This window comes from Balaenoptera musculus, chromosome 8 (genome assembly GCF_009873245.2).
Source record: "Balaenoptera musculus isolate JJ_BM4_2016_0621 chromosome 8, mBalMus1.pri.v3, whole genome shotgun sequence".
Lineage (NCBI taxonomy): Eukaryota > Metazoa > Chordata > Mammalia > Artiodactyla > Balaenopteridae > Balaenoptera > Balaenoptera musculus.
Window position 1 is genome coordinate 32129465 of NC_045792.1, and position 26978 is coordinate 32156442.

The 26978-nt window shown below is 38.8% G+C and overlaps 1 protein-coding gene and 1 pseudogene across 1 annotated transcript in view; one reads left to right on the forward strand and one right to left on the reverse strand.

Moving 5' to 3' along the window:
* ARHGAP42 (Rho GTPase activating protein 42) overlaps positions 1-26978 on the reverse strand; it is a 292266-nt gene that overhangs the window by 208484 nt on the left and 56804 nt on the right. Inside the window, exon 2 of the mRNA XM_036860862.1 lies at positions 13044-13139. Within this exon, the coding sequence (XP_036716757.1) occupies positions 13044-13139 (96 nt within the window). The remainder of the gene's footprint in view (positions 1-13043; positions 13140-26978) is intronic.
* On the forward strand, positions 3208-4301 carry LOC118898965 (annotated as a pseudogene).

Consider the following 26978-nt stretch of genomic DNA (forward strand, 5'->3'; position numbering starts at 1 on the left):
CCAACAAGTACTGCTCCCAATTAGACCAACTGAAAGCAGCACTCGACGAAAAGCATCCAGAATTAGTCAACAGAAAACGCATAATCTTCCATCAGGATAACGCAAGACTGTATGTTTCTTTGATGACCAGGCAAAAACTGTTACAGCTTGGCTGGGAAGTTCTGATTCATCCGCCGTATTCACCAGACATTGAACCTTTGGATTTCCATTTATTTAGGTCTTTACAAAATTCCCTTAGTGGAAAAAATTTCAATCCCCTGGAAGACTGTAAAAGGTACCTGGAACAGTTCTTTGCTCAAAAAGATAAAAAGTTTTGGGAAGATGGAATTATGAAGTTGCCTGAAAAATGGCACAAGGTAGTAGAACAAAAGTGTGAATACATTGTTCAATAAAGTTCTTGGTGAAAATGAAAAATGTGGCTTTTATTTTTACTTAAAAACCAAAGGCACATTTTGGCCAACCCAATACATTTCCTAAGCTGTATCTTACCTAGACATTGGGACTCAGCTCAAATAACATCCTCTTTTTAAGCATCTTCTGATGTCTCTTCTCCAGCTTTGGTGCTCTCACAGCATTTCTGTTCTTACTACTCTACCTAAAGCACTCAGTACATTCTCCTGAGTAACATAGTGATGATATCATAAAGCTATTTTTGGACCCCCTTCTATTACAAGAAGATCTTATTCATGTTGCATGTACCAAATTACCCATAAGGTTCTTTGCACTCAGAAGATATTATTAGTAGAGAATTCCAGAGAATCCAAAGTCAACATGAACTAAATGACATCTTATATGGGATTTTAATTTGAAAAGTTGATTTTTTCCTTCATCCCTGAGTAATCTGCACAGCATCTACAGTGGCCCATAAACACTATCTCTCATTCTAAGATAGAGAGATAGATAGATAGATAGATAGATAGATAGATAGATAGATAGATAGATAGATAGATAAATAGATAAACCAATTTGTTCTGCATAAACCAAAACCTTTTTTCAGGCTGTGAAGGAAAAATGGGGCAACAAATGACCAGGTTTCCCCACAAACACATGGCTTCTATAGCCTCAGTGGCTCCACTGGCAAAATGCTAGGCATCAGGGATCTGGTGACCCACAAAGCACTCCTCTGGAACAGACCTTTTCCCAGTTTTAGTACCTTCCCCAGTTGTGCCTCCCTCCCTCGGTATAAAGCACAAGTTATATTGTTTAGAGTACCAATTTTTCCCAGGCTGCATCAGACAACACAAATCTCCATAAAATGAAAGGCTCCTAACGTCTCAACCCAGAGGATTCTACCTTAGTTCAGGTCTGGGGGTGAAGCCCAAGAATCAAAATTTTAAGGCTCCCCATACTTGATTCTGATGCTAGGCAGCTTGGCAACTGCTGACTTTGTGGCAGGGGTTGGGGGGAGGAATGCATGCTCTGTGTGAGGAATTAAGAGTTAAAAATATACGCGTGAGTGTGTGTGTGTGTAATTGTTTAAAATAAGATTTGTAAGAATGCTCCTTGCCTAAAGCACATCTGTACTTTCAATGGCAGAAGTAGTTACTCGTGGCCCTCTTGGTAATGGAAGAAACAGAACACTATGTCTGAGTCCTAAGAATCAAGCAGGACCTGAAAGCTCTTCTCTCTACAGCCCTCCGAATCATGACTCAGCAACTATGCTGAATTCTCTCAATGACCGAGAAATTACTCTGAATTAAGCTGTTCTTTTCCCAGCCACATATTCCTTGATAACTATCCAAGGCAAGCTTTTCTTTCTTTTGTAGGCCTGTTATTCAACTATTTTCTTGCTTTCCTCCTCCCCTACCCCAAGGCTGTCTCCATTGCTCATATGCTGTCCTTGTCTTTTGCCAGTGAGTTTTCATTAGTCTCTGGGTGCCCACGTCCTGCCTCCTAACTCACTTATTTCAGATACAGTCTCCAGGACTATTGCCTTTCTGGTCCAAACCTTTTAATGTCAAAATTGAAACTGTACTTTTATTATTTCATTCATATTTAGAAATGTTCTGTCTTGGTCCATTAAAAAAAATGCTGATGAAGGCAATCCTTGACTCAACTCTGAACTGGCAAAGACTTCCATGCTATAATTCATCACATAAATTGAATCCAGAATAAATCTCCTAAAGGGCAACTTCAATCACAAGCCTCAAGTGTCTCCTGAGGACATGTAAAATAAACTTGAGACTATGTGGCAAGCCCTCTACGATATTCCGTGGCTCCCAATCCTTGTACTCCAGCTAAGAAGATACCCTTACACCTTTTGCACCAAATGGTTTCAAATCCAGAAACAGGTCAATGTTTACATAGTCATATAAATTTGATTGATCACACAGGGAATGGAGGGTAAAATGAGGTTCATTTTATAAGCAGTTTACAGTAATACCACTATCTTGAAATTAGATATCTGTATATTAAAAATACTAAAGAAAAATTTTAAGTAATCTCCCTTCTTTTTGTATCTCTATAGCGCTTATGGTCTAATAATATATAATGAAGTTATGTATTTTATCGTCTAACTCCTCTGACTAACGGCAAACCCATTAGGGTGGGGATTTTTTTTTTTTTTCTGTTTTGTACATTGATGTGTCTTCAGCACCCAAACGGTGTCTAACAAATCACAAGTGCTTTACTGAATAAATGAACAAGTAAACTCAAAGTTCATGACCCAGGAGCCAGGTGATCAAGGTTCTAATACTTGTGTGACTTTAGAAAATCATTTCACCTGCATCTCAATCAAAATGACAGTTTTAGCTCCCATGTTCTCCAAGGTCTCTTTCTACTCTACGATACTAAACTTGTGATTCTAAGAAACCAGGCCAACATTTCTGTCAGAAGTAGCTCTTTCTGATAATTCAAAAAAACAAAACAGACAAACCAAAAAAACAACAGCCTGTGCAACTTCCCATCTTCCCACCCCCATATGTACATAAAGAAGGTACATGAATTATCCTAGAACTAAAGAAATGCAGCTCCCAAATAGAAAGATAGAAACTACTCCACACCAAGAAGACAACTGTGACACAATACTATCTTCAAAAGCTGTTTTCAAAGTGGATGCACAATTTACATGATATTCAACATGGGTGGATCAACTCTATTAAGCAAAGCAGGAAATTCACCAACAAAGGTAGAAACTATGCACCTACCACACACATGGGCCACGGCTTACCTTTCTGATACCTAATATTTACCAATATGCAATAAAACATGTTTCTGTTCCTGAAGTCATCCCTTCATCCCCGCTTGCAGCTCGAGGCAGCCTGGGCTCTGACCAACATTGCCTCGGGGACTTCAGAGCTGACTCGGGCCGCTGTGGATGGAGGGGCCATCCAGCCGTCGGTTGAGCTCCTGTCTTCCACTCATACGACTGTGTGTGAACAGGCAGTGTGGGCCCTTGGTAATACAGCAGATGATGGACCAGAATTCAGAGACAACGTTATCTCGAGTGATGCCATTCCACATCTGCTGACCCTGGTTTCATCAAGTATACCAGTCACATTTGTGAGCAACATCGCGTGGACCTTGTCCAACCTGTGCTGGAACAAGAACCCGCACCCTTCTGATCACACAGGGAAGCAGATGTTGCCCGCCCTCCTCCACCTCCTGTGGTACCAAGACGGAGAGGTTCTCTCGGACACCTGCTGGGCCCTGTCCTACCTCACCGACGGCTGCGATGCACACATCAGCCAAGTGGTGGACACCGGGGTCCTGCCCAGGCTGGTCGAGCTCATGAGCAGCTCAGAACTCAATGTCTTGACCCCCTCTCTGCACACTGCGGGGAACACTGTCACGGGGACGGACCACCAGACCCAGCTGGCCCTGGACACGGCCATCCTGGCTGTGCGGCCCCAGCTCCTCACACACCCCGGCTCCTCCATCCAGCAGGAGGCAGCCTGAGTCCTAAGCAATGTGGCCGCGGGGCCCCGCCAGTACACCCAGCAGCCGATCGCTTGCAGTGCGCTGCCTCCCTTGGTGGCTGTTCTAGAAAACGGAGAACTTAAAGCCCAGTAAGAGGCTGTCTGGACAGTGGCTAACTTCACAACTGGGGGCACCGTGGACCAGTTGATCCAGCTTTTCCAGGCTGGCGTCTTGGAGCCTTGAATAAATCTTCTCACCATCCCAGACACCAAAATTGTTATCGTCATCCTCGACGTCCTCTTTTTATCCTCCAGGAAGAAGAAACTGGCACAACCTTACCAGCCCGGGACCAAGATTGTGAATTCTAAAAGCACTTAACAAACACATACCAAAGCTCCACAACTCCTAAACCAGGGACCAGACCCAAAGAGTCACTTCTTTAAGAAACCCTTCCCCTTGGTGTACCACAGGTATAAAACTTTTAAAACTGAGTGATAATAAAATTTTCCACACTTTCACCTCCAACAACAACAACAACAAAAATGGCATGTGTGAAGGTTATGGGCAGGTAGACAAGACCTAATAGGCCATGTTAGGGATGTGGAATTTCAACCTGAAGACAATGAGAAGCCATTTCAGGGCATTAATCAGAGAAATGACATCATCTTTGCATTTTAAAAAGATTACTCTGACGGTCTTTGGAAGAAGGCTGCCCCAGATGAGATTTTCTTACAAGGTGGAACTTGGCCATTTCTCTGGGTTTGTGCCCAGGAGAAAATGGGGCATGGGTAGCTTGACTTTATAATGTAACCTATGGATACCTGGTTTGTTTATTTGTTTGTTTTAATGCACTTGCATTGACCCACAGAACCACAGTTGGAGTACATCTCTTTTATTTTAGGTATGAATAGAATGGCGTTGGTAAAATTGGAATCATATGGTTAGTTTATAATTTTAAGCCTGAAGCATGGCATACTCTTGATGACATTTTTGTCATAATTTTTTGCATAATAACAAAGCCCCAACTGAATTTTCTTCTTTAATACACTTTAGCCTATTGCTCTTATAGAAGAGCAAAAATCTATCCTATTTGTCTTCAATGAGTCAAGGCTGCCTCATGCACCTATAAAATGCACCATATTTTATACAGTAGATTCTCCACGAGTCAGGCGACTCAACTTTTTCACCTCTCTACAGATGACCACGAATGACCACAAAAGTGCCAGGAGTATTGATTTGGGGGATACCAATAAATTGTAGAGGAAGCAAAATTGCAAATACAGAATTTGTGGATAATGAGAATCAACTGTATATTCCTGCATCCCAAGTTATATTGGGCCAGAGCATTTACCTCACCGTCTAATCATTTTGTTGAATTTTTTTGAGCTCTTATAAGTCACTAACCATAGATAAAAGTTCTCTTTTCACTCTCTATCCACTCACCCTGAAATAAGCCTTTTTTAAGGCATGTTATCCCTAAAGGAGGGATATTGCTACCATCTTATTCTTTAGTCTGTACACTCCATGAGGGCAAAAGCTTTGACTACTCTTTTCACCACCAGGTCCCTGGGGATTGGCACAGAGCTTGTCACCTAACAAGTAGTCAATAAACATTGAATAATACACTAAAGAATATTACGATATTTAGCTCTGGTTTGAAACATTTACAAATATTAAGATGTTTGTTCTAAATCATTCTCAATTATATGCAAAAGTTACATATATGTGTGTGTCTGTGTTTGTGTATTTATATATAAATACAGTTGGCTCTCTGTATCCAGTTCTGCATCCTCAGATTCAACCAACTGTGAATTAAAAATACTTGGGAAAAAAAATTCCAGAAAGTTTCAAAAAGCAAAACTTGAATTTTCCACATGCTGGCAACTATTTATATAGCACTTATATCATATTTATAACTATTTACATAGCATTTATATTGTATTAGGTATGATAGGTAAGCTAGAGATGAGTTAAAGTATATACAAGAGGATTGTGTAGGTTATATGCAAATACCACACCACCTTACATAAGGGACTTGAGCATCTAAGGATTTCGGTATCCATGAAAGCTCCTGAAACCAATCTGCTGTGGATATCAAGGGATGACTATATATGAACTATTTTCCCTCTCAAAATTTAGTTTATTACCATACTGAAAAGAATCATTCTGGATATACCCAAATACGTACATTTTATTTTTTAATATATGACTCTAAAATTTTATTTATGCACCTTAAAGTGATTTGTTTCTAGAAACGTTTACTAGGTTTTCCAGGGGGACTATTTATGCAACAAATATTTACTAAGCTTCTGCTACAAATAAGTTGCTAAAGAATTTTGCAGGAATAGAAATGTGAGAAAACTTTCTGACCTCAGACAGCATAAAATTTGCTGGAGGAGATAAGAGACTGATTTCTCTGTGATAAAGACAGCCACTTTTTGTTCAGCAAAACAAATCACAAAAGACAGAAAGGGGTTTCAGGGGATTAACGTATATAGATAAATTAAAAGGCAATTTTTTTCTTTGAGATGTGACTTTTAACATGATAAGTTTCTGAATCTTTTTTTTAACTTCAGATTCTGGAAAAACAATCTAAGCCTTTGAACTTCAAATTAAATCAAATAAAGTTCTTTAAAATACAGAGATAATATGATGAAAACATCTCTCTCAAGTGGTGTGTTTTTTTAAAGAGAGGAACTCCACCTGAAATGTGCAACTTTCCCAGATGTTTCAATCCTTAATTGTGGGTGGTTTCTGTGTGGGTGCAAAAATAAGGGTGGTAAAAGAAAATGGAAAACAATAATTCAATTGTCCAACTGAGAGCCATAAAAAGTCAAATATGCTTCCTCTACAGAGTTCAAAAGAAAATGTTATTTATATAAACAATTTAGGCATTTGGAAATGTTCCACTTTAATAGAGGACTTCCTGATTTATATAACCACATTTAAGTGGGTTGTAATGAGGGTTCGTAATAACTGATGGATTTTCTTTTGATTCAGCAAATGAGAAGGTAATTTGTTTCCCAGAATTTAATAAAATCACAGGTCTTTTTTTTGAAGAGTTCAGTTGTGGTTGGTAATGGCATCGTGTCTGGTTTGCTAACTTTTTCCTAAGAGATGCCCAAGAAGAGTCTCATGGCCACACTACCTTATGCAACCCAATATCATCAGACAAATGGTAGTAGTGATCTGTATGGATGAGTATCTGTAGCTCATAACTGAATTCTGAAGAAAATCTTTACAGAAGCATTTTCAATTTAATAGCTTAATAGCTGAATTTTATTAGTTTAACTTGAAGAAAAGAGGTGTGTTTTTTTCTTAGCTAAAATCATTTATGATCATTTAAGTGCATTTCCTGGGGTGTATAAATATACTAGTTCTTTTTAACCTGAAATACAGGTTACTATCTCTCAAAGTGTTTCTATTCTATAAAGCAATCCCTTCAAAACACACAAAGCAAACTGTTTGCCATACTTCCCACACTAGACCATATTCTTATTTATCACTTGGAAAACTGGATCAAATACTACCTTTCCATTAGACCTAACAGATGCATCCTTGAAGTGAATGAATTTATTTGGTAAAAGATTTATGCATTTTCCCCCAGTAATTCCTCTAACAAAGAAAATGAAAAAAATTTTTCAACCACCCCCTTGAAAAAGGTCTTCTACTTCACACCCTCTGAGCAAGCATCCGTGATCACTCTCAGGCTTCTGTCTAGGCGATTTCACTTAGCCACTGTATTACACTGATGCACGCCCAGCTTCAGAGAGGTAATCTAACAACAAATATTTGCACCTGGGCAAAACACTGCTTGCTCAGGAAGACACAATAAAGTCCCTGTGAGTTAAAATGTCACTATTTTAAATTAATTTCCTATAGTCTCACCTTTCAACGTATTTTCCAAAAGAATAGAAAAGAATTCAAAACATAAGGCACATTCCAGCCAATGCAGTATACAAAACTTGGTTCGGTTTGAGTTACCATCCGTCAATCTGTACACATAAGATTTGTAAGGGTTTAAAAAAAAAAAGATATAACATGTTCCTCATTCTAAGAACTATTAAGCATTAACCACTGTTATTGCTATGTGTGCATATCTGTATTCAAAACAGAGTAAATACCTGAACACAAATACATGAGTTAAGTCAGAACTATCTGTACAATTATCAATATTATGAAATATATTTTGATCTGAATTACCTACTTCATGGACTCATTTCTCCACTCAGATTTGGGAGCCATAACCTTAGTTGACAAGTGCTTGTACGTAGCCTGTCTCTACCACAGGAATTTTCTGTTTAGGTATGTCTAAAGGAATAAGTCCCCACCTAGAATATTTACTAGCAAACTGACTCTCCTTCTTGGTAAATGTTTAATCTCTTGAGTGCAAAGTTCACATTGTCCAAGACTTTCCTGAGCACTACAATAGGCCATCACACAACATCACTAGCCAAGCTATTTATGGAAAACCACAACTGGACTTTCCAATGGTTTCCAAGATTACATAGAATGAATGAGCTTTGCCTCATATTAATGACTAATATTTTTATTGGCACCGATTCAGTGTGACTAACAATATCTGATTTTGTTTTTAATGTAGACTTTTTTTAAGACTTGGTTAAAAGTGATTTCAAATTACAGGCGCTAAATATGCATAACAAAAACCACAGCCTCAGACAGATTCACAGTAATATCTTTGAGCTTCTACTTGTTCGAATGAACCACTGTAAAGAGTTTTCAAAAGAATAGTGTTATATTTTCTGTAGAGATAGTTTTTTATTTCCTACTAGTAAGGTTTCAGGGCCGGTCACATGACATTAGCAATTCCCACACACATACCAGGATTAATGCAGTAGGTATTGTCTTTTGTATAATTATGGTTAAACAATGGTACATTTTGTTTCCAGTCTACCCATATAAATTTATTATTTGAGGAGGCCTGAATCTTATACCAGTTTGTAATCATTCCTTTCCCCTCCATCACCAATTTCTAATCCCCAAGCATCCAGCCACTCAATTCCTAACTTACTCCTAACTCAATGTCTTTACTCAGTCCAGAAAAACGAAGTAGTATAAAAAGTGGGCAGTTAGAACAGCTGTGGGAAGTTAAGTTGGATGGCCTCCCACTGGGCCAGCGCTGTGGTAGGCAGATAAAAGGAAGCAATCAAAAGTTCACAGGCAGCTCAATCATCCTTAGAGGAGGGAGGAGCAACGGCCTCTTGCTGCTGTAAGATGGAAACGAGGTGCTCAAAGGAGAGTACAGGATGTTGCCCTGCTTGGGACTTCAGTTCTGGAAACAACTGACCTGCTCCCTGAGCCACAGGAATTCCCCACTGGGTCCCAGACAGCTAATCCCATTTTGCTTCCTTCCAAGCCAGCACTGTCTCACTGGCACCAAAAAACAAACTCACAAACCGGCAAGCACAAGGCCAGAAGGGTGGGAGCAGATGGGGACAGCTGAAGAGTGGGGCCGATTTACAGGACAGACACCGGCCTACGTGCCTAACAAAGTCCCGGAAGAGCTTCCACAAGTTGAGTCATCATACTGATATAGTAACAGAACCCTCTTTTCCTTACTTTGCTCAAAATCTGTTTTTTGCCCTATTCCACCGTAAGCAGACTGAAAACAGACATCTTACTCATCTTCCACCCCCTCCCACCACCATAACTTATATGCAGAAAGTTTGCAAATGCCTTGACTTTACAAGTTATTTTGCACTGACACTGCTCCTTTATAATAAAAGATGAGCTTTTTTTGTAAGTCATCATCTTCAGTGGTTACATCAATGGTAAGTCTCAAGGCTACTCTGGCTGAGAGTATTATGGCTATTATTCAGTGCTAAGCGTCACAGCTGTCCCTACTTCATTCCTCTTTTATTAAATCAGAGGAATAAAGAAGAAGCTGAAACTGGGGCTTCAACAAGCTATTTTTTTTTAACTTTTCATTTTATATTGGAGTATAGACAATTAACAATGCTGTGATAGTTTCAGGGGCTCAGCAAAGCAACTCAGCGGAACATATACATGTATCCATTCTCCCTCAAACTCCCATCTAGGCTGCCACATAACATTGAGCAGAGTTCCCTGTGCTATACAGTAGGTCCTTATTGGTTTAAAGGCAGCTGAAACTCTGTATCTTCCCCCGTGGAACTGAAGCTAATGAAGGTAGGTAGGGATAGTTCTTGCACTCCATCCACACCAGCCTTACCCATTATTCTCAGGGATACATTCTTAGATCACTGTCCTTGGTACAACAGCTTGCGTTAGCCTCACAATTCCTCCATGTTTGGAATGATTATTCAAAGTCTTCTACTATTTCTTTATTATATACATAGTTATTTTTAACTATTGACAGTGCATTTGGGGGCTCAGTAAAAGGATTAAAAGTGCTGGATGGTGAGGATATGGGAATATATCTATATTTTTACATTAGTTGTTTCAGAAATAATTTTCGTTTATAAATCTCTGTCCTCTAAGTTAGGTTTTCCTAACAAAGCATTGGTGTTTAAATCAAATTCCCAGTAGGAGTTAAATAAGTCTCCTGATTTAAAAGTAGGGAGCCATAACATCTAACCCTATATAGTATTCACCTTCCACTCCCCAACCCTGGATTTAATTCCTCAAAGCCCTGAAAGCATTAGAACTTAATATTCAGCGCCTATCATAAGCTTTCACATACTGATCAATTCACACCTTTCCAATCTAATCTGCAAGAGCCACAACAATAACATCCATCTAGACAAAGTGGAAAGAGAGAAACAGAGCAAAGTTGAGATATCAAGTTCACCACAACGGGGGGAAATCGCCTACCATCCATCTGCCTGCAAGGTCAAAGAGCACAGTGGTTAAAAACGCCCACCTCTGCCATTACTCCATGTGGCTTCAAGAAGATATTTTAAGTAAGAAGCTTAAAGGAAATTGTGAAATATGCAGAAATATATTTATTGCACTGTTAAAAAGTAAAAGACCAACTAGAAGCAGTCTGAATGTACCAAAGAGATGATTTCATACATTCATGTACATGAACCTATGGAATATTTTAAAATCATAAGATCATTAAAACTTACAATATCTATAAAAACCCAGAAGTATTTGCTAGAATCCTCTTTATAAAGGAGAAGTAACAAATTATATACAATATGTAGTTATATGTAGTATAACTATATTAATTATATTAGAAAAAGATACACATAAGTGAAAAAGTTAAGTTTATAAGGAAAATTATATCATTTATACAACAATTTAACCGAAGGTTTACCACGAGTCAGACCCTGGATCAGGGGCTAAAGTGAAATGATTGAAAGAAAAAAAAAAAAAAAGATCTGGCCTCTGCCTTCTTGGATTTTACAGTCTCATTACTAAGTGAAAATAATGGCTGTTACGTGAAGTATATGGGTGTTCTTTCTTTCTTCTAAATAATAATGCTACTATATTAGTATTTTAGTAATATAACCGAGGCTTTTGTCTGGTGAGGTGTATTCCAAAGCCAATGTTGGGGGCTAGACATTTATGACACAAACGTCTTGAAACGGCACACAGGATGACAACTGTTCCAGCTGTCAGTGTCATGTGATCACTGATGCCGGCCTTCCGCATGTGTCCTGTAAAGAGGAGGAAGTCACGCCGCCTGAGGCCCATGTGGCAGCCCTCTCCCTCCTTCCTAGAGGCTCCCTACCTACACCTCAGCCAAGTCAGGCTCAGCCGCCTCTCCCCACAGACCTGAGGGTGTACAGGGCCCCTCACGATCCCAAGACCAGCCACCTCCACACCCCCTCAGCACACCTAACACTCCTAAAGGAGCAGACAAATCAAGCAAACACCCGGCGCAGCTCCTCTGAAAGAGGCCAGCTGGGCCATGTGACAACTGCACAACACGAACCCCACACAAGAAACAGCTTGTTTGAGGACTGTGCACGTGATTTCTCCGGACGGAACTTTTGTGAATGTAACAAGCTAAAGCCTCACAATGAATCGGAAACTCATTCGGCTTATCTTCTCCTGAGAGCTCTTTCCTTTCACAGCTAGGTTTGGACCTGATACTTTAGGTCAATAAAAATGTATTTTTTAGAAATACATATATAACTGACAAAACTATATAAGAAAAGGAAAAGGCAGAGGAAGGAGAGGAGTATGACTGTGGAGAAGCATGTCAGGGATTCCAAAGCCCTGCTACTCAAAGAGAGGTCCGTGGACTAGTGACACTGACATCACCTTCAAGTGTGTTAGAAACACAGAATCACACACTCCATCTGAGACCTTCTGAATCATAGTCTGCACTTAATGAGATCTCCAGGTGTATCATATACACATTAAAGTTTGGGAGTCACTATTCTAAATGCTTGTAATATTCTATTTTTACCTGGAAGGTAAGTACACTTAGTATATTATTCTCTAAAACGTACGCACATATTTTATACAGTCTTCTGATTGCGTGACTCTAATCCAGCCTACAAACGGACCCCATGTCTACAAACTGGCAAGTAGGGATTGTTTAAATGTGAGGAAAAGAATGCTACATGAATCTGATCTTCAAACAGTAAAAACTCAGATACAGATAAAACTTGAGACCACATAACCCAACCTCTTCACTTATGGGAAATGAAACCATCCGATTCAGGAAGGGGTATACCTTCACCAGGGTCAGATTGCTAAATATCTGTGGGAAAATCAGATGAGGGCTCAAGTCTCCTGAGCCCCAGTAATGTTCTGTGTCCTACACTAATACTGGTTAATACGTCCTGACTGATTTTTTTTTCTTTATAAACAAATACTGAAGTTAAAAGAGAAATCAGTATTAAGTTTTAAAAAAAAGTAAGATAATTCTTAAACCAGTACCTTGTACATTTAATGGCAGATGACCAATATGTATTTGTTTGAATGAATGATTCACTTTGAGGCAAAGAAAAACAGTGTTATCCACATCTTCTCAAAGGGCTGAGCTGAATTATAGAATGATTAAGCAATTTCCTTATGGAAAAAACCACAGAGCTCAATTTTAAAACAATTCATAATACTCTCCTCCACAGAAACCAAAAAAATCGCCCTTATGCTTTTATCAAAGTCAGAATATTTGACATATTTAGTATTTGGGTGTGTGCATCTGTTTGATTTCAATCAAGTCATTATCTGAAGTAAGACTTTTAAAATTATTACTTAGAATATTGAAAAATATCACAACTCACCAATACTAATTTCATCATCTGTTTCAGCATCACCAATACATTCAAACTGGAAATCTTGCAGTGACTGGGAAAATTTCTGTACTGCCATAGACAGATCTGTAATTAAAAGTTTAAAAAAAAATCGTAAGTTGAAGGTACAATACCATGGAATACTCAAGAGTTTCCACGTGTATTTACATAACTTTGCTGCTAATGCTATATTAACCAGAACCTTTTAAAATACCAGCTTGATAAATTTAAGCAGAATTTAAAGGGACTACTAAAGAAATATTTTAGGGATTAGATCTGCTCTGCTTCCAAAGGAGATTTGCCCCTTTAAGAAAGTTTTGGTGCCAGTTGTGTATTATCTGGAAGCCAATTTCCCAAAGCCTTTATCAAAGAATTACCATTCATTCCCTATAAATGGAGCATTTATTTAAAAAAAAAAAAAAGAAGAAGAAGAAGAAGGAATGCTACCAAGGTTACTGGTGGGAAAAAAAAAGAAAAGTAGCGAACCTTTGATGAGAAAGGGTCACCGATGTTATTCTATACAGACAGGGAATGTGGAGCAGATAGGGAATGTGTTTTTACCAATAAACACATTCTCATTCTAAGGTGAAAGGCCACCAGAAAAGTTGTTTACGAATAACCTTTTGATTTATAGGAGACCTCAAGCTAAATATACTCCTCAGTCCTGACTTCAGTCTGAACAAATTCCAGAGAGTGACTAAATCCAGAAGAAGAATTCTTCCTTAATCATGGAGAGAATAAAGAAAAGCCCAGAATAATGAGAAGTAAATTCCTGGGAGGCAAAAGCCTAGGATGCAACCTAACAGTGACTAAGAATGCAGACTCTGGAGCCAAGGCGGCCTGGGTTGAAATCCAAGTCCTGCCATTTACTCATTATGTGACCTTGGGCAAATTTTTTTAACTCCTCTGGGCCTCTATTTCCTCATCTGTAAAGAGTGAATAACAGTAGTATAACCACTTTATAGAGCTGTTTTGAGGACTAAGTAAAGTAACATTTGCAAAGCGTTTAGAACAGAACCTGGCACTTAATAAGCACTATTTATGTTTGTTAAATAAAATTAAATCAATCTGACAGTGCAGCATCAGGGAAGCTTTAGAGGTCCCACCTCTCCGAGCTACTGTGATCTTCCATGCTAACCCTTCACAGAAGTCTATGCCCGTAGGAAACACATTTTTATTGAAGTCTCTCTACACTTTATTTAATGTTATCTCCCATCGTTCAATTCTGATACCTTAAATGCTTAACATTTAATTCAAGCAATAGGACTTGACAAAGACTCTCTCCTTGACCAATCTTCAGTCAGGCTCCTCTGAGCCCTCTTCTTGACTATGCCTCTACTTTGGCTCTCTGTCCTCACTGGGCCTACATAGACCAGTTTTAGCAAAAATCCTGCCAAGTCAGTTTAGAGAATATCTAAACTGATATCTGATCAAATTCCCCATCCCCCACCTTTGATGCTTAAGCCCTTGACCTGCCTTCATCAAGAATCCTCCAAACCTTTACATCCTCTCCTCTTAGTAACTTTCCATCCACTGACGGCCCCCCCTAGCCCCGCCACCCAACATGCTCCTTGGCTATAAATCCCCATTTGTTCTTGTTGCATTCAGCGTGGAGCCTGAACTCTCTCCCCTATTGTGACACTCTCGACATCTACAGCATCCGACCTGAGTAAAGTCCTCCTTACGATTTTAACCAGCATCAGAATCATTTTTCTTTAAGAGAACAATTATGGCCCAATGCCTAGACGTGACACCAGGACTTAACGTGGTAACCCACCACTCATGAAACTGCAAGCACATGTACCAATCACAGTAAGCACCCATGAGTGAATAGGTCTCCAAACAAGAAGGTCACTTACTGCACCATGTGAATCAAGAACTCACGAACACCCTCACCAACAGGAATTCTGAAGACCACAGGTCTTGAGCCTCAGAGAGGCTTTTAACACACACACACACACAAAGACTGAGATTTTTTTAAATCTTGTTTGAAAAAATAAATTGTGCTCTGGAAAGAGGGTATTACTACTCACAGACTAACACCTCTTCCCAAAAGAGGGGTAGAACTTTGGTGCCAGCTGCACATTCTACTTAAGAGGTACTTTGGATTTAGAGCAGAAAGGTCTATCAGCTTAAGAATGGTTCTGCTTTGGGATCTCAGGAAGAAAGATGAAAAGAGCCTCCTTAGTGGATTGTTAGTCAATGAGAAAAACAAAGGCTTCATCAGAACTAGACTTCACCAATTGGCTGTGACGCCCTAGACAAATCATTCATCCTTCACAAGACCTGTTTTTCTTACCTATGGAACAGAGAAGGAATACTCATCTCACAGGCTGTTATAAAAACTAAATGAGGTCTGTGCCTGGTACAGACTAGGCAACTTAATAAATGGCATCAGTTGTTATCATTCAAGCCCAGCTCAAAGGGTGGGAAAGTTGACTGGCCTTCCAAACAGAAGGGACCCATGCATGCAAAAGTATGCATTTATCTGACATTGCATAGCTCTGGCTAAGGGTAAAGAAATCATAACACCTATATCAAATGTTATGAGAAGACAAAAAAAAAAAAAAAAAAATCAGACTCCTAGGATAATTTTTAAGCCAAGCTGTGCGCAGGTACTCTCCGTGAGAAATGGGAAAAGCATTCCATTTAACGTTTATTTTTCTATGTACAACATATAGGCCTTATGCTAAACTGGATTTGAAGTCACAGATGGAATTCCTATAGCAGAGTGGGGGTAGTAGGTAATATGGGTGGATCAGGGTGCTTAGGAATCTTGTAACAGATAGCCTTCTTTCTCTCCCCTCATCACCACAAGTTCCTCTGAGTTCCCCCTCAAACTCAAGGAGATACCTGGAAGCTTTGTCCTAGGGCAAGGGTCCCCAGCCCCCAGGCCAGGACTGGTAGTGTGGTCCGTGGCCTGTTAGGAACCGGGCTGCACAGCAGGAGGTGAGTGGCGGGCGAGCAAGCGAAGCTTCTGTATTTACAGCAGCTCCCCATCACCCCCATTACCGCCTGAGCTCCGCCTCCTGTCAGATCAGTGGCGGCATTCGATTCTCATAGGAGCTCGAACCCTACTGTGAACTGTGCACGCGAGGGATCTAGGTTGCACACTCCTTATGAGAACCTAATGCCTGATGATCTGGCTGGGGAGAGGCTGCAAATACAGATTATCATTAGCCGAGAAGTTCGACTGCACAGAGACCATAATAAATCATTTGCTTGCAGACCCATATCAAAGCCCTATCAGTGAGTGGCAAGTGAAAACAAGCTCAGGGCTCCCACTGATTCTGCATTATGGTGAGGTATATAATTATTTCATTATATATTACAATGTAATAATAATAGAAATTAAAAGTACACAATAAATGTAATGTGCTTGAATCATCCTGAAACCATCCCCCTTACCCCCATCTGTGGAAAAATTGTCTTCCATGAAACCGGTCCCTGGTGCCAAAAAGGTTGGGGACTGCTGTCCTAGGGAACTCCTGACATAAAACCCCACAACCAAACATTTCTTCCTAGACCATTCTTTGCTTCCCATGGCCTTGCTCCTTGACTGTGAAAGGTAAGCTGCTTCGTCCTTTCACAGAGATCTCAGTGAGTACAATGTAAAAATTCCCATCCCTGAACAAGAACACAGGAGCCCACTGTCCATATAGCCAAGGGATCCAGAGTATGAGCTCTAGTGGCAGGTGAAATGGGTTAGCTTCCTGCTTCTACCAATCAGTGGCATGATCATGGGCAGCCTTCATAACCTCTCTGTACCTCACCTGTTAAGTGGGACAGAACCCATCTCTCAGGGTTATTGTGAGGAGTAAATGAGTTAATATAGATGAAGCATTTAGAACAGTGTCTGACATACAGCTAAGCACTTAAAACATGTTGGTTGTTTCCCTGTTGAAAGTCTCAGAAAAGAAAGGAAAAGGGAAAATTTCAGGAATGAAGGTGGCAGCTGTTAGGCCTCAGACAACCTTGGAAAGTGCTCAGTAAAACAGTCTGTTGATTGAAGTTTCAAATTCTCTCTTGGTGCACTGCAATCACACCGTGACAGAGACTACCTGATCATTCAGTATTTCTGTGTAAGAGATGGATGTCTATTTCAATGCTGGACAGAATCAAGAATTCATGAATGATGTTCATGAAGCATAATGAGACATAATGAAGCATAATGAGACAGGACTATACAAGAAAATATGGTTCTCAACTAGTTCAGATAATCCCAAAAATAAAGGGGAAGTTCAAAAAATGACTTATTTTCAACTTCAAGCGTCTGAGTTCTTGATTTTCCTTTTGTTTGTTCTCATTTTCCAAAAACCAAAGTAATGATGAAGTCAAAAATATGACCAAAGTAAAGAACTTAGGATATTTTCTGTCAGTCATATGGATCAATCTGAAAAATGAGGAATCCAGTTCACACTTTTAATTTTGGCTCCATCTCCCACTGAGTGCAATTCTGAACTAGAAAGAACAACACCTTTCACTGACATAACTCCATGGAACACATTCTTCCCTAATTGTCTAAGATTTCTAAACAATGGTCAGATGCACAAAACAGAAGTACTGGTACTAAATCCTTGTAAATAAAATTGATTCACATCCAGTTATATAGACCTTGAATTTAAAACCTAATTCAGTTCTTAGAGTTTATTGTTGAATTTTAAAGTATCAAATTGTGTAATGACAGAATCTACATTTCTCTTAAATACAAAAAGAAAGATCAAATGTATAAAGCATGACAACAGGGAATCTAGCATAGGCAAGACTGTCTCTTTCTCCCTATTTCTACTCAACTATTAGAACATGAAGACAAACAAGGAAAAAAATCCCAGTCGGAGCCACCCTGGCTATATTCGAGGTGAAGGTGGAGGAGTAACATTTACTAGGGGTCAAAGTTGTACATAGTAAAGATGCTGCAAGTATCACTCATATCATATCCTTTCTATTTACCTAATGCATTAAGCATAGGGTGTCTTCACACGTATTCACCTTATAACTTGGAAGAATTACAGTAGGCTTTAATTAGTCAGCAATGTTTTTATATCAAAGAGTTAACCCGTAGCACCCACAATTAGATGATGCTAATGAAGCACTAAAACTTCATTTCATTAGAAACACTTCAACCTCATTAGAGAAATAAAAAACACTTAGTAAATATTTAATTACAACTCTTCTGACACACAGACTGAAGAGCTAGAGTTACCTGTTACTTTAGAAGTGTCAATGGAATTACTTTTACAATGTTAGCTGTATTTATCTCAGAACAAGTACAACCAGACAGTCCATTGGTCTAAGGCAGTTTTTCTTGAAATCTAGTTGCTCTGGGATTAGATTTAAGCAAGACTCAGAGGAGCAGACATATGTGTCATAGAATTATTACCTTCACACTACAGCGCAGAAGGCACACAGGATGAAGCCATGGGAATACAAAGGTAAGAACAGAATACATCCTTCCCTCAAAAGGGCACAGTCCCATAGGGACATGAGGTATGTAAATAAATCATATCAGAGGACAATGGATAAAGTCTCCGACAGAGGCTAATAATAACAACATCACCGTAGATAGTACTTACTATGTGCCTGATACTTATCCAAGAACTTAATGTAAACTAAAACCATTAATCCTCACAACAGCCTCATGAAGTAGATATCATCACTCCCATTTTACAGATGAAGGAACTGAGGCACACAGAGGTTAAGTGACATCCCCAAGGTTGCTCAAGCTAGTAAATAACAGCAAGAATTTCGACCCAGGGAGCCTGGCTCCAGAGTCCCCACTTAACCACACTGCCAGACGGCTCTGTGCACAGAGGTAACAAATAAGAAGGCACAATCAGTCCAGCTGGAGTGCATGGGGGAAGGCTCCTCAGAGGATGCAATGAAGACAAGGACTTGAAAGACGTGACAACACACCAGGCAAGGCCACATTAAAAAAATGTCCAAAAGCTTTCAAAAGGCAGCTTCTACCTACATATCCAAACACCTCTATCATGACTCATATCAAGCTGAGTATTGGTTACCACCAGCAAAAGACCATCCAGTCTCTTGTACCTATTTTTATATTGTTATTCCACCTCCTTAGGATAGACTCTTCTCCCAAGTTCTCTTTCAAGATCTCTCTCTCTCAAGTCCCCATTTCCTCCAAAAAGCTCTTCCCGATCCCTTTCAATGTGGCATTATCGCCTCCTTTATACCTCCTACCACATGGTGTGACGCTCTTGCTGTGCTTTCTCTATTTTTACCTTTTATCAAGTTATTCATAAACCTAGGTTATCCATCTTATTTTAAAAAGTGTTTTAAAGGTAGAAAACTTCATCATCAATGAATACTACCCAAGTATCCACTACCATATCTTGTATACAACTAGAGCTCAACTGTTGAAACCATTAATTTCTGCAAGGTGGATAAATACTTAAGCCTTCCAGATGTAAAACATGAGTTATCCACTTTCCAAACAAGAAGCTTTAATATACATTCACAATAACGATAGCAATAGTGTCGGTAAGATGTTTTACTCTTGCAAAGTTCTTACGTATTTTTCTTAATTCTCACACAAAGCTATGAGGGCTGAAGCTCTGAAAAGTTAGGTAATAATTTGTCCAGAGTCTAAGAGCTCGACCCCAACCTGGACTGCTTCCCAAATTGGATGTTCTTTCTACTACATACCATAGCTACTTCCCAAAGAGTAACAAGCATTAAAACCAGGGAGCATGTGACCTTTAGACAACATCTAATTAATCCCTTACCTGCTGTATAAAATCTAAGATAGTAAGACTCTCTGTACTGAACTATATGAGAGTGAGCTAGGTATGCTTATTAGCCTGGAATAAGCTACCAACAAACATATATTAGATGGCCTAAAAGTCAAAGGAAATGCACATTCTTTCTTGTACTTTCTAGTGCCACCAAGATAACTGAATAATGTTCTAGGTGTTAAGCTTCTTAAAGGTAGGTATATATTCTTCACCTCTCTTCACCATTAGCGCCCAAAAGAAAGCAGACAGAAAAGAGAACAGAGGGACCAGAAAGAGAAAAGTGTACACCAACTACCAATGCATTCATAACATAAGAATCCACCATAGATAAATTACTGAAAAGCTTATGGTACTGGGAACATGAATATCACTCCAAGCCTTAATAATAAACAAACCATACATTATATAGGAGAATACGTCAAGGAATTACCAAATAAGCCTTGGCTTTTAATACCTGCAGTTATGCTTTTAATATTCTCTCAGAGAGCTACAAATGTCAGATTGTTAGATGGAGAAAAGTCAGAGGAAAAGAACACTGGGTTTGTGGCAGAGTATAAGAAAGAAACACAATGAGAACTTCTTGTCAGTAAGAATCATTCCTATGGCTCTTATTTGAGCAAAGTTTGAAAATGCCTACTTTGCTATTTTCTATTTTACATAAATGGCTAGAAAATCATGGTTATCCAATATTATTAAAGAAAGTCTTCTTAAAGAAGGTCCAAGACAAAGCTTGGTACTAGTAATCACTCAATAAATATATGTTGAAGTGAAGTGAAATTAACTGAGTGACTTGTAATAATGGAATCAAGGAATTCTCTTTCCTTGAAGCCCTAGAGAAACACTGCCGTGTCCATGGGAGGTGAATGGACACAGAATCACCAGAGGGCAATGCGGCACTGATGCTATTCTTCATCCCCCTGGAAATGCAAAAGGCACAGACTACACTAGGCCACTAAATTAACTTGTTGTATTCTAGGATGGAACAACATGATTGTTTTGGCATGGTAAAACAAATTAGCCTAGCTTTAGACAGCCTCATTCATTTCCACACCAGATATGCATTCAGGGTTATGTGAGGGATGTGCTCAGATAGGGGGAAAAAATCCTTCCTTAGAATCAATCATTCTTTCATGTCATGGACTAAGTGTGCACAAGACTCAGATAGACATGGACACCAATCCACCACTTACTGAAATATGGCTTAGAGCAAGCACTTAGCTTCTCTAAATCTCAGGTTCCTCATGTACAAAAGGAAGATACTAATCCCTTACAAAACTGTCAAGAATATTACATGAAATGGACTTAGCACAGTGCCTGGTACAGAACAGAAACTTGAAATTCTGGTTCTCAACAAATGTTAACTATTAAACCACTATTTATTATGATGGCAAATGCAGAATATGAAATATTTTCATTGTAAGCATAGCATATTTAATCTGTGTATTAAATTACTATCTTCAGGAGAGGTTCAGTGAAAATAAATAGTGGTACTGGCCTCTAATGAAGACCAAACAGTTTGTAATCCCATAAATGATATGTGTCTGGCAAGCAGTTCCAGAAGATTCCAGCCTAAAAACAACAAACAGGAACCAACACTTGGCCAGATTTTATCCATAGTTTCTATAAAGCTACAAATTCCATAAAAATTAAAAACGAAAAACCACAAAGACTTCACTATTGCTACAACCCAAGTTAAAAATAGACAGTTGAAAGGATGAAATAAATCACCCATCTTCCTACCCTGGGGGAAAAACTTGGGGGGCGGCGAGGAGGGGGAACGGGAGGCGAAGGAAACAGTGGCACACTGCAGTTTCTCTGGATTTTCTTCCTGCCTCAATAAGCATTCCTTTGAGATTTCTCTTCCTCATACTCTTTCCTTCAGGAAAGATAAACCTATCTTTAGCCACCTTGTTTTAGCTCAATACACGTTTTCTTTTAAAAAGTACTACTTATGTATCTGTATGTAGGCAACTCCTAAGTGGCAATTTAAGTTTGGATGCTGGAATTCCAAACAAAATTTTATAAAATATCCCACTTGACTTTTTTGATTTAACTAAAAAATATTGAGTTATCCAGCATGGAGGACCTTGCAGGTTTCCTAAGCTTCTCAGCAACACTGGTTATGGCCTCGCATGCTTTCCTGGACCTCCTGGTCTACCGTCCCACACATGACCTCTTCCTTAGTCCAATCATTGTTTTCTGGGCATTTACAACTTATGCCCTTATTAACAGATTTGGTAATGGAAAGCGTTTAGTGTTCTAGCTTCACTTCTAGCCCTCTTTTCTCTGGACTACCTGAAGTATCTCTCTGCCCAAGATAATGACTCTGCAAGAGCATTTTGTGTTACCTTATCTTTCAGGTCACCTATCAGCCTGTTTCCAACTCTTAAAACTTACTTCCCTTTTCCATCAGCTCCTTCTTGGTATCATATGACAAACACATTTGTGATAAAATCATGATTTGACTAGTTTAATCTCCTTTTTAAAGCATCACACTAAATTATTACCTATTAGGCAAGTCAAGCATATCATCTTTCCTCTATGTTTTTTAGGCCATCTTTTTTCTCAAACTGGCCCTTGTACCTTCAATGTTCCAGCCAAACAAAACAATCTAAACTTCTGTTCTCCCAGCATCCACAGAGTCATTCTTCATGTTGGAAACAGCCCTTTGTCTCTGCTGTGACCTTCAATTACCTTCAAATGAATCAGTACTCACAGTTCCACTGTGAAGCTGGATTATACCTTACAAGAGCAGTGGGCTACACTTGAGGATGGTACCTGGAGCTTCCTTTAGTTCTTTTAAAGCAGCTTTAAGACCTGCCTCTTTCTAGATTAATCTGAAAGCCCCACCCTAAATAATCCAACCAGGGCAACACATTTGCTGATTTACAGATACCAAATACTGACACGCCTATGGCACACAGCAGTGTGCCAGGAGTTCAGAAAGCCATGAATACTTTCAGTGTATCTTCTGGTGCCACAACATTTATTAGAAAACTAAAGAGAAGGAAGTGAAGTAGTTTTATCCTGTTTTTCATTTTTTTAAAATGCCAGTATAGCAGAATTTATATGAATTAACTTGTATCTTGTTACTTCCATTGAGGCAGCCAGTTTGGGTCATGTTTCCAGACTACTGAGAGTACATTTTCCCCCTCATCTGATAGAAAATTCTAAGAAGTACTATACTACTGTAATCTAGCTCCTTATTGAATGTCTACTGACATACCTTACATTATAATTTTATTATATTATATATTTATTTGTGTGTAAGTCCCATTATCCTCATCAAACATTAAGCCCATGGTGGGCAGAGAACCTCTCCAGTCTTTATTGCCTCCAGCATAGGGCCTTGAAAATAAGGGGCTGTCAAATAGAATAGAATGCAAAAATTCAGAGTATTTAGAAAAGGTAAAGTATGGCCTTTCTAGGACTGGCAAAGAGCAATTAGAGATAAGAAGCCAGGTGGTAAGACTCAGACCCGGATCTAGCTATAAAAGGGGCTATGGGAACAGAGGAGCCCCAGCAAACAAACACACCTGAGTATCTGGACATCAAGTCAAGTAGATGAGATCGGAGGGCCAGAGGGAATGGCTAAAAGCTTCTTTCATTTAGGATCTATTGGTTAGCTTTGCAAAAAGCAAAGCAGTGGAAGCTGACAGAAGCAGCCTAGGTGTTCTAGGTGCTAACCTAAAATCTCAGTATTGCTTTAGAATAAACCCACCTCTAAAAATTATTCTGGTAATCTAATCAAGCTCAATGGGGAGAGAGTCCAGTTTAAAAAAAAACAAAACAAAAAAAACCTAAAAGTTCCACAAACTTAAGTCACTACAGAGAAAGCTAGTCTAGGTTTTTATTTCCTTGCATCATCTTCTAATATAAAGAAGTCTCACTTAAAAAAATGATAAAAGCAAGGATTTTGGTGTCAACAGACTATCAGTTTTGGTATGTGGGCAAGTTACTTAAGCTCTTCAAGTTTCAGTTTACCTGTTTGTAAAATGAGGATAATAGTAATATATCTACTTCATAAGATTGTTGTAATGACCAAATGAAATCATGCATGTAAAGTACATAGTAAGAGCCTGGCAAATTGTCATAATTATAACTGCTATTATTTTTAAGGAGGAAATCATTGGCTAGAAAGCCACGCTATTCTTGTCTCTTGGTTACTACTCCTATGTTAAGCTTACCTCTCAGGACCTAAAAAGATGCCTACCATTATATGATGGCACCAAATTTAATGCAGCCAAAGTGCCTGCCAACCAAGGAAACACTCAAGTGATACCAAACATCATTACAGTCAATCGTCTCTATTCCAAAAGGTAATTTATCATTTACTTAAGTGCATTTTCCCATCAGCAGTTTAGCACCATGTACCATTAAAAAAATTTATACCACACTCATATTGCCTCTGATGAAACTTCAAAATATCATCCCAGTGGTTAACAGATATCTGCATTCCAGCATTCCCTAAGAAAACACTGCTAGACTCAATAATGAAAATCTGCTTAACCAAGCAAAGAAACAATCTAACATACATGAACCTCCAAAAATATTCTAAGTTCAATTTAAATGAAGTGATGAGCTTAGAATGTGGGTATAGCATAAGTGGCTGGCAATGTTTACTGTGACCACATATTTGGGTTTTCACTATTGCATTTTTATTTATTTATTTTCTTTGGCCAAACTAAAGTATATTATATCATGTAATATCATGGCTATCCATGAACAGTAATGGTGGCAAAATAATTTTTTCACATAGCAGCATGACTAACATCCTCTTAAAGATTGGAAATATTTTATAATGAATAGTAATTGAAAGCCAAATACATAAGCCTCTGTCTTGGACAAGATGTGGAAGTATGCTGGCATCATGCCTTGTTCTTCCAAAAAGAACAGAAAAAAACAACACTGCAAAACAAGGTTGAGCCTGGGCTGCCAGGGAAGTAAGGGCACAAAGATCATTATTCTCCATTTACACAATGTTTTTTGTAAGTTGTTTTCAATAAACTTGCTATCCCACATGTCTACAGACTTCATTTTTCTGCTGTCCTACCCCATGTTGAAACATTAAAGGAATGTTTCAGAATATTTCAGGAAAACTTGCATTTTAACAGTGTAGTTTTCATTTTGTACCTTTGAGCCAACACCCCATCCCATCTTTAAGGTACCACAATAGAGATAATTTTGTTGGGATATATTATTTTATTACTTTTTTAAGTTCCAAGTGTTCTGCTTTTAATAAAATGACTTACTATAGCCATCTCACTATCTTAAATACAAATGATGAGATTTTTCAAGTCATATTTGTACCCCTTATCTCACTAGAAACCTACTGGGCAAACAGACTGAGTAGATAATCACCTACATTCTACAGATGAGAAAACTAAGGTGCACGGTTAAGTGACTTTTCCAAGCAATAGAATCAGAGCTGGAATCTTAATCTCCCATGTCTAGGCCAACCCTCCTCTTTCCATACCATCTTAAATAAATAATCCTCTTACACCTACAATTCTACCATACTGGGCTTAGCTCAGTAGTAAAAATTTAAAAAAAAAATTTTTTTTACCAGACCATTTGCAGTTTTCTTATCATTTCCTCACTTAAAAAAAGAAATCCTCAATCTTATGGATCTTACTGTATCTCCATTATGTAACTAGTTTAACTGTTGGTAAAAATGTTTTAAGTGGCTTTGAAGAAGATACTTTAAACATATGATACATTTTATTTTTATTTAGGGGTTATTGATTGATTATACTCATCGAAAAACATGAAGATAAATCTCAACCTTTTATTCCAAAAACTAAAACTCATTCACCTAAATACCATGCTGTTTGAGTTGCCAACATGCATGCACAACCATCTGTACAGAGTCAGCAGCTGCCTGCTGTGATTCTGAATAGCTGAGACTTTTATTTAGCAATCAGAACTGAGGAATTCCAACTGTGTCAACTTGTGCAACTATGTCTGGCTTCAGAGCTTCCCACACTCTGGGAGACAGATTGTCTCTAATTATTTTATTGCTGCAAAAAAAGGGACTTTTCATAGAAATTATACACATAATTTATGTCAGGCTTTTATGAGACAGCATGTAGTCAACCCATGATTAGGCCATCCTTAAATATATATGTGGCTTGCAACTCTTCTTCCCTGGTATTTTTTATTTACTTCAGAACTTATTAGTTCCTCAGCTACTAAAATTTTAAGGTGATTTACCATAGTTCATACATTCTAAGCTGCTAAACTGTAAGTCCCCTACCCAATTTTAAGAGATATTAATATAAAAACTACAACGTTGGCTCCCTGAGTCCCAGTATATCTTTATATTTTATATTTCATCCAGTCATACTGAACAATGGCATCTTTTGCAGCATCTGACATTGTCAAGTAAAGAAAAGCATTATCCCTAACCTCAAGGAGCTACTAACCTGACAAAACAAACAGCACACAGTGCATTGCCTCGATTGCCTTTTCCTATCTTTGAATGCCACAAAAACCTGACACCAGGAAAAGCCTGTTTCAGAAATATTTGATCTCTGTTGTCCCTAACCATTACGAGAGTGGGAAATAAGAAATCAGCTCTCTGTAGCTTAGCTTCTCATTCTTTTGACATATAAAGGGCCTGAAGCCTTGAAGCCACCCAGCCCCTTGGGCTTGTTTCTGGGCTCCAAGCCTAAAATAAGGGCTGAAGGGGGCTTCTATCAGCTGTGTGCTCATGAAAGCCATCTGAGACCACCAGAAATGCTGTAACCGTGGGACTGTGGGCAGTATTTCAACAAGGGCTCTCCAGATAGTGAACAAGACAGTCAGGCACTATAGACTCTCTGTATTTTCAGAAAGAAAATTCATGAAAGAGATACACAACCAAGAAATGAAATTGTGTATACAGTTTCTGTTTGCTACACATGCTCCCTGACCTTAACTTTTTAAGTATAAAAAATTCTCTATAATCTAAGACTCACATTCAGTTCCAATGCCATGCAGTTTAGGGAGGCAGCCCATTGTGATTCAGGGTCAGCGACCTTGATGGTAAATGAAGTAACGTCTGTGCATTAGTTACAGAAGGCTGGGCACAGGTAAGTACTGTCTTCAGCTGATTAATTTAGTAACTTCAGCTACATCAGAATAGTGAAGGGTATAACCTAGACTTCTCTCTGAGAATCCCTAGAAATCA